This window comes from Tupaia chinensis, unplaced genomic scaffold, assembly GCF_000334495.1.
Source record: "Tupaia chinensis unplaced genomic scaffold, TupChi_1.0 Scaffold138665_1, whole genome shotgun sequence".
Lineage (NCBI taxonomy): Eukaryota > Metazoa > Chordata > Mammalia > Scandentia > Tupaiidae > Tupaia > Tupaia belangeri.
The window spans coordinates 848,973-857,938 of NW_006198557.1; the positions used below are offsets into that span (position 1 = coordinate 848,973).

General features: G+C 52.2%; 1 protein-coding gene across 1 annotated transcript in view; it reads left to right on the top strand.

The window, feature by feature from the left end:
- The window catches only part of KRI1 (KRI1 homolog), a 21,318-nt gene that overhangs the window by 972 nt on the left and 11,380 nt on the right, over positions 1-8,966 (top strand). The window contains exons 2-12 of the mRNA XM_014592843.2: positions 7-103; positions 628-733; positions 3,287-3,401; positions 3,822-3,876; positions 3,953-4,002; positions 4,249-4,345; positions 4,429-4,506; positions 6,134-6,270; positions 7,656-7,782; positions 7,886-7,981; positions 8,069-8,239. Of these exons, the coding sequence (XP_014448329.2) occupies positions 7-103; positions 628-733; positions 3,287-3,401; positions 3,822-3,876; positions 3,953-4,002; positions 4,249-4,345; positions 4,429-4,506; positions 6,134-6,270; positions 7,656-7,782; positions 7,886-7,981; positions 8,069-8,239 (1,129 nt within the window). The remainder of the gene's footprint in view (positions 1-6; positions 104-627; positions 734-3,286; positions 3,402-3,821; positions 3,877-3,952; positions 4,003-4,248; positions 4,346-4,428; positions 4,507-6,133; positions 6,271-7,655; positions 7,783-7,885; positions 7,982-8,068; positions 8,240-8,966) is intronic.

Sequence of the window (8,966 nt, forward strand, 5' to 3'; positions counted from 1 at the left end):
CGCGTGGTGCGCTTCCCCGACCCCCGCCCGCGACGTGCCGAGGCGTCCTGACCCCCCGCCGCACCCCGGCTGTCCACCGCGTGGCGCTCCTCCAGCGCGTCCAGTAATCCCAGGAGGGACTCACAGCGCCCTCCCGCCCCAGGGGTGATCAGATGCCTCCCTACTCCTCACTCCTGCCACGGATCCACCTGCCCACCCTAATGTGTGGTGCTGGCTCTCCCAGGAGCCCTGCCTCTCACCTTCTCATCCCCAAGAATAACCATTTTTTAGTTTACTCCTCCCTGTGCATGTGGGGCGGACCTCGTCCCACGTCGGCCCTAACGCTGTGCAGCCCAGCGGTCCCCATGTGCCCCGCCTGCCCACCTGCCCCATGTCAACCCCTTGTCTTGTCCCCTACAGTCCTCGGTCCACATCCAAAACCTACCTGTGGTCGCCCCTGCCCACCCCCAGGAGGACCCCGTCCTCTCCCACGTGAGGCCATGCCCACTGAGACCAGGCCGCCACCTGCCTCTCCGCATCTGATGTCCCAAACGCTACCGCTCAGCCCACCTGCCGCCATCACCAGCCTCTACCAGGGCTCTTCTCCCTCCCTTCTGAAGTCTGTCCACACCCCATTTCCTATCCTAGGAATTTGACCCCCAGCAAGAGCGAGACTTTTACAGAACTCTCTCCTTGTTGAAGAAGAAGGACCCCCGCATTTATCAGAAAGATGCCACCTTCTACAAAAGAACAGGTCTGAGCCTCCTCTTCCTCAATCTGTCTATTGGATCAATGGTTGTGCCTATTCCATAAATCCCTTTTGTATCACACAAGTGCTTAGCAGGGGTGGGGTGATAACACCTTTGTGCTTGGTGCTGTTCAAAGCCTGAATTGCTGACTAATCCTCCAGCCCACCAGGGGGTGCAGCGAGTATGATACAGGTAAAATATCTAAAATCATAAAATCAGCAATCCTCCAAAATCCGCCACTTTTTGAGCACTGACCACCCCACCCATGGGGCGTGCCACGAGTGGAAAATTCCACACCTGACCTCCTGTGATGGGTTGCAGTCCAAACACTGCAATACAAAAATATTGCATACAGGACTAGCGTGGTGGTTAAGGTGCTAGATCCTACATGACTGACTCCGGGGTTTGAGTCCCAGACCCAGTGGTTTGAAAAACATGGGCGCATGTGCGTGCATACCCAAACTCCTGAGGGAGGAACGGGATTGTGGCATAGCCATTACCCCCTGGAGGGTGATATATATATATATATTTTTTTTACTATCACTCTCTGTCTAGCTCTGGTACCACGCGCCCTATAGCAAAAAAATACATAAATAAATTTAAAATGGTATACAGCTACTTTCAGGGTAGGTGTACATGAGACATGAATGACTTTTGTGTTAGACTTGGGTCTTCTTTTCTTTTTTTAAGAGATTTTTCTGCTATTGGGTACATGCCGGTAAGACAGACAGAAAGTGAGAAGTCACCTCCCAGAAAGGATGGCTACACTCCAATGCCTTTTCTATTGTCTTGAGATTTTGAGCATGTATGCACACATGCCTGGTACGTTTCAAACTGCCGGGTATGGGACTTGAACTGCAGTTGACTGTGGGAATCCAGCGACGTAACCATTACACCATCTGCTGGTCCCAGTGGGTCCTATTTAGATTATTATATATGAGGGGGTTCTTCAAAATGTAACAGGACCGGGCATATTGTGAAAAATGCATGGATTTCAAATTGTTTTTGCACTGAAGTAAACTTGGATTTTATTTTTCCATTTTATTTTTCCACTTTTTTCTTTTCTTGGCCAGAGGGTATGTACAATTGCCTAAGAGAGAGACAGAGTGCACAGAGAGAGAGAGAACCTGAGGAAGCGCCACGTCAGGGCCAGCAGGTGGCGTGATGACTAAGGCACTGAATTCCCACATGGCTGACCACAGTTCGAGTCCTGGGCTTGGAGGCTTGCTTTCTCACTCCCCTCCCCCTCTGATCAAATTTAAAATAATAATAATAATGATTCAAATAATAATTTTTTTGGAGAGGTTTTACTATAGGGCACATGCGCTCGCCAGAAAGACAGAGAGAGAAAGCAAGAAATCATCCCCAGGGGGGATGGCCACACCACAATCCCTTCTCCTCCATTCTCCTCTCGGGATCTTGGGCACGCACGCACACGCACCTGGCGGAAGTTTAAGCCACCAGGTGCAGGACTCAAACCATGGTCGACTACATGGGAGTCCAGCGAGATAGCCATTATGCCAACTGCTGGTCCCAGTAAAATAATTTTTTTTTTTTAGAGAGGTTTTTGCTATAGGGCACATGTGCTCGCCAGAGAGACAGAGAGACAGAGAGACAGAAAGCGAGAAATCACTCCCCAGGGCAATGGCCTTGCCATAATTCCTTCTCCTCTATTCTCCTCTCGGGATCTTGTGCACGCACGCACGTGTGCCGGCATAAGTTTTAAGCCACCAGGTCCGGGACTCGAACCGCGGTTGACTACGTGGGAGTCCACTGACATAGCCATTATGCTAACTATATGTGCATGCAGAAGAGGGAAAAAGAAGGAGAAAGAAAAAGCACTTCTTCATGGGTAATAGCCATGATGCCATCCCTTCTCCATTTCTCCAATAATTATTTATTTGATTTTTTAATGATTCATTTATTTTAATTTGAGCAGAGAGAGAGAGAAAGTGAGAAAGCAAGCCACCAGGTCTGGGACTCAAACCATGGTTGGCCATGGGGGCATGTCTAGCACCTTAACCACCACGCCACCTGCTGGTCCCTGAAGTTTTTATTTTTATTATTATTATTGTTATTATTTAGATATTTCACCATAGGGCAAATGTGCTTGCCAGAGAGAGACAGACAGAGACAGAGAGGGAAACTGAGAACTCAGCCCCCAGGGGGGATGGTCACTCCACTACCCACTTTCTTCCCTTCTCCTCCTAGGATTTTGGTACATGTGCCTGACATGATTTTCAGGCCCCTGGGTCTGGGTCTCAAACCCATGGCATTGGCCATGTGAGATCCAGCACCTTAAGAAGGTTTCTGAAATCGCCTGCTAATACTTGCATTGTTTTCCCAAAATCCGAAAAAAGTTCTGAAATCCAAAACCCCTGTGGTCCCAGGCACTTTGGATAAGGGGTTCTCATACAGTCCCTGCTCTGTCACTGGAGGGTGGGGGATCGGGGACTTGAGAGCCAGCCCTGCCTGACCTTGGCCTTGCCACCATGGGGGCTTCTACCAGGGAACAAGGGGAGTGTGGGTGACAGCAGGTCTCTCCTGGTGGCCCACAGTGTCATCGTCGGAGAGCGAGGAGGAGACAGCCGCTTCCGAGGAGAAAAAGAAGAAGAAGGAGCGGCCCATGTATTTAAAGAACTATGAGCGGAAGGTCATCTTGGAGAAGGAAGGGTGAGCAGAAAGCCTGTGCCCAGGAGGCCAGCAGGTGGCGTGGTGGTTAAGGGTAGTGGACTCCCACGTGGCTGACCGTGGTTCGAGTCCCGGACCTGGCAGCTTGCTTTCTCATTTTTTCTCTCTCTCTCTCTCTGTCCCTTTGTGGTCAAATTTAAATAAATAAATACAGTTAAATAAAATAATTCTTTAAAAGGAAATAAGCAAAAGAAAGTCTGTGCTGCAGCCCCTGGCCCCCAGTTTTATTGGGACAGGGGGGAGGTTTAGGGCAGAGCTGGTGAGTCAACAGAATCGAGGGCCCCTCTGGCAGCAGGAGCCTCGCCACACACCCTCAGCTGCTGCTAAGAAAGAGCTCCCCACCCACTGGGGCCAGGCGGGGTGCAGAGAACGTGTACTGAAGCCGCTGTCCTGCCTATACAGCAAATATGTCGACGAGGAGGACTCAGACGGGGAAACCTCCCATGGGAGGCTCCAGGTAGGCGGGGTGCAGGCTGGGTGGGGGCCGAGGGGCCCAGGGCTGGCCTGAGCCCCCGTCACCCTGTCCTCTGCAGCCACTCTCGTCGCAGAGTTACGTGGAAGAACAGAACCAGCTCAAGGAAAGGTGAGCCTAGGCTCAGGCCACTGGGGGTCGGGGGCGTTGGGAAGGGTCTGGGTCCAAGTCGAGCTCTGTCAGTTGGCCTGGACGTGCCTCAGTTTCCCCATCTGTTAAATGGGGCTGATAATGTCAAGGCTCTGCTCCGAGCTTGTCCGGAGAGCTCAAGGCTTACGAAACCGAGTGACTCTCGGGGCGGTGGGCTCACGTGGGCTGGTCCGCCTTGACCCACGTCTTACTTTCTCACGTGGACAGCTTCCGGGCATTCGTAGAGGACAGCGAGGACGAGGACAGTGCCGGGGAAGGTGGCTCCGGGCTACTGCAGAAACGAGCCAAGACCAGGGACGAGAAGGTGGGTGGGGGCCCGTCTGGGCTACTGGGGCCGGGAGAGGCGCGGCTGGGGCCCCACAGACCCTCAGCACGGGACTCCTACAGGCCCAGGAGGAGGCCGACTACGTGGAGTGGCTCAAGGGACAGAAGGAGATCCAGAACCCCGAGTCCCTGAAGGAACTGGTGAGTCATGGATAGTCTAAACGGCCTCTTCTGCTTCCATCCAACCTTTTTAAATTTTGCTCCAGGGGAAGGCCAGCATGTGGCATGGTAGTTGAGACGCTGGACTTTCACATGGCTGACCGCAGTTTGAGTCCCGGGCCTGGCGGCTTTCTTTCTTACTTTCCCTCTCTCTCTGTCCTCTGTTTCTCTCTCTGGTGAGTGTGTGTGGCCTATAGCAAATTAGAAAAATAATAATAAGGGGCCAGCAGGTGGCGTGGTGGTTAAGGGTGGTGGACTCCCACATGGCCGACCACGGTTCAAATCCCAGACCTGGTGACTTTCTTTCTCGTTTTCCCTCTCCCTCTTTCTCTCTCACTCTGTCCCTCTCCGGCAAAACTGAAATGAATAGATAAATAAAATAAAAATAAAGTTAAATAAAATAATTATTTTCAAATAATAATAATAATAAATAATTCTATAACAACAACAAAAAAAAACAAAACAATTTTATCCTGAGTGTATGCACTCACTAGAAACAGAGAGTGAAGGAGAAAGCAACCCACCAGGGGAACGTGGCCGTGGCGCAATCTCTTCTCCCCTATTCCTCCTGTCGGGATTTTGGGTGTGCACACACGTGTCCAGTGTGTTCTTCCAGCCGCCTGGGCCAGGATTCAAACCGCAGGGTCAGCCATGTTGGATCTGGTTTCCTTAACCATGGGCCCAGCCTCCAACCTCTTTCCAGAAAGCCACCATTGAGAAGGTAGCCAAGAGTGTGTTATGCTGAAGATGAGCTGTCCCATCTCTGAGCTTCGGTTTCTTTCTTTCTTTTTTTTTTTCGCTATAGGGCATGCACACTCGCCAGACAGACAGAGAGAGACATACAGACAGAAAGCAAGAAATCACCCCCCAGGGGGGATGGTCACGCCGCAATCCCTTCTCCTCCATTCTCCTCTCGGGATCTTGGGCTCACACGTACACGTGCCCGGCATGAGTTTTAAGCCACCGGGTCCAGGACATGAACCGCGGTCGACTACATGGGAGTCCAGCGACATAGCCATTACGCTAACTGCTGGTTCCCTGAGCCTCGGTTTCTACATCTGTGAAATGGGCCCGATCCCACTTGCTCGATAGGCTGACTGTAAAGCACCAGTTACCTGGGTCCATGTCCACCCTCCTTGCCTGATCTCCTCTTTTTTTTTTTTTTGGAGAGATTTTCACTGTAGGGCGCGTGCGCTCGCCAGACAGAGACATAGAGACAGAAAGTGAGAAATCACCCCCCCAGGGGGGATGGTCACGCCGCAATCCCTTCTCCTCCATTCTCCTCTCGGGATCTTGGGCACGCACGCACACGCGCCCGGCGTGAGTTTTAAGCCACCGGGTCCGGGACGTGAACCGCGGTCGACTACGTGGGAGTCCAGCGACATAGCCATTACGCTAACTGCTGGTTCCCCTCTTTTCTTAAATAATTATTTTAACTTATTTATTTATTTTAATTTGACCAGAGAGGGATAGAGTGAGAAAATGAGAAAGCAAGCCACTAGGTCCAGGACTCGAACCATGGTCAGTCATGTGGGAGTCCAGGGCCCTTAACCACCACATGATTCCCCATTTTGTGACTTGTTCCCGTGACCCCCTCCTCACTCCCCAGACCCATCTCAAGGAATACTGGAACAACCCAGAGCTGGATGAAGGAGAGCGATTCCTGCGGGATTATATTCTCAACAAACGCTACGAGGAGGAGGCGGATGAGGACGAGGAGGAGGAGGAGGAAGAAGAGGAGGAAGGGTGAGTGGCCACGGCTCCCCAGGGCCACATCCTGTTTCCTGAGATAGTTTGCACTGGCCCCAAGCGAAGGGTTTGTTTATTTATTGTTCGTTTTTGGTATAGAGTACATGCACTCACCAGAGAGACAAGAGAGACAGAGACAGGGAAAGTGAGAACTCACTCCCCAGGTGCAACTCCCAGCTGCCAGGGCCAGGACTTGAACTGTGAAGCTGGCGATGTGCTTTCCAGCACTTTAACCTGCACACCACCTACTGGCCCTTATTTATTTATGTAGTGAAGAGAGAAAGAGAAAAGAAAAGTACAGAGGAAGAGAGAGAGATAGGTCCCCCCCCAATTTTGCCATAGCGGGAGCGAGATAGAGAAGGAAAGTGAAAATCAACCCCAAGAGGGGATGGCCATGCTGCAATCCCTTCTCTTCTATTCTCCTGGGATTTTGGGCGTGCAGGCACAGAAGCCTGGCATGAGTTTCAAGCTGCCGACCCGGGACTTGAACCATCGTCGACCGTGTGGGAATCTAGTGCCTTAACCACTCTGCCATCAGTTAGTCCCACATGGATTTTTTTTTTTTTTAAAGAAAGATGTTTGCTATACGTGGTGTGTGCTTGCCAGAGAGACAGAGACAGAAAGTGAGAAATCACCCCCCAGGGGGGAGGCCACGCAGCAATCCCTTCTCCTCCATTCTCCTCTCGAGATCTTGGGCACGCACACACACGCGCATGGTGTGAGTTTAAGCCACCGGGTCCAGGCCTTGAACCGCAGTTGTCTACATGGGAGTCCAGCAACATAGTCATTATGACAATTGCTGGTCCCTTAAATGGTTTCTTTTTATCTTATTATTTTTTTAATTATTATTTAGCTTTATTTATTTGTTTACTTTGACCAGAGAGCAACAGAGTAGAGAGAGAGAGAGAAAGTGAGAAAGCAAACAGCCAGGGCCAGGACTCGAACTGCCGCCTGCCCTGTGGGAGTCCAGCACCTTTAAATATCGCACCACTTGCCAACCTGTAAATAGTTTATGTGTGTGTGTGTGTGTGTGTGTGTGTGTTTCACACCGAGGGCAGCAGTCAATATCGCACCACTTGCCAACCTGTAAATAGTTTATGTGTGTGTGTGTGTGTGTGTGTGTTTCACACCGAGGGCAGCAGTCAGGCCTCAGTGAGGAACCGCCTTGGGGTGTGCTCTCTGCATCCAAATCGAACCCCAGTCCTGCCCCTAGACTCGGTGCCTCAGTTTCCTTCTCTGTAAGATGGGGGTTCTGGCAGCCCACACCTTGGAGGGTCCTTGTGAGCGTGGACCCAGGTGGTCTGTGTGGCACCCAGACATGCAGGAGAGGGGTGGCCCAAACTTGCTGGCTGCCCTGCCAGCCTCACCCCCTGGTCCCTCAGGGTCCCTGGCCCCCCAGTCCAGCTGGTGGTAGACGACTCCTCGGACGAGGGGGAGCTGTTTCTGAAGAAGCAGGAGGACTTTGAGCACAAGTACAACTTCCGCTTCGAGGAGCCGGACTCGGCCTCGGTGCGTGGCCAGGGAAGGGGAGGGCAGGGAGGGCAGGGGCGGACCTGGCCCCGGGTGCAGGCTCGGCGCGTCCGAATCACCCCCACCCTCTCTGCGGCCGCAGGTCAAGACCTACCCGCGTAGCATCGCGTCCTCCGTGCGGCGCAAGGACGAGCGCAGGAAAGAGAAGCGGGAAGAGACTCGGGAGCGAAAGCGGAGGGTGAGTGTGGGGGCGGCCGGCTAGGGGAGGACCCCAGCCTGCAGGGGACACCCACACCCTCCCGGTGCCCCCGCCTGCCGCCCCCAGGAGAAGGCCAAGAAGCGGGAGGAGCTGAAGCAGCTGAAAAACCTGAAGAGGAGGGAGATCCTGGCCAAGCTGGAGAAACTGAGGCAGGTCACCGGCAACGACACGCTGGGCTTGGAGGAGGGGGACCTGGAGGATGACTTCGACCCCACCCGGCACGACCAGCTCATGCAGGTGGGGCCCCTTCTCCCACTCAGCCACCAGGAAACGTGGCTCTGCACTCCGGGGTCATCTGACGGTGTGGCCTCGGGACGTGACATGGCCTCTCTGAACCTTTTTTTTTTTTTTTGAGAGATTTTCACTGTAGAGCGCGTGCGCTCGCCAGACAGACAGAGAGACATAGAGACAGAAAGCGAGAAATCACCCCCCAGGGGGGATGGTCACGCCGCAATCCCTTCTCCTCCATTCTCCTCTCGGGATCTTGGGCACGCACGCACACGCGCCCTGCGTGAGTTTTAAGCCACCAGGTCCGGGACATGAACCGCGGTCGAATACGTGGGAGTCCAGTGACATAGCCATTACGCTAACTGCTGGTTCCCGCCTCTCTGAACCTTTTCCTCTGTCTGTGAAAAGGGTCTCCCTGGATCACGTTCCTCGGGGCTGTAGTAGTATTTTTACTTATTTATCTTGTAAGGAATTTTTTAAAATTCTGTTTGTTATTACCATTTTTAATTTGACCAGAGAGAATCAGAGAGAGAGAGAGAGAGAAAGGGAAAGCGAGAAAGCAAGCCATCAGTCATGTTATAATCCCTTCTTTCTCTCTCCCTCTTTTTGTAATTTTGGGCATATATGTGAACACACATACCTGGCATGTTTTTCACTTTTCTTCTCACTGTTTCTCTGTTTCTCTCTGGTGAGCACACATGCTCTATGACAATTAAAAAAAAAAAAAAAAACACAC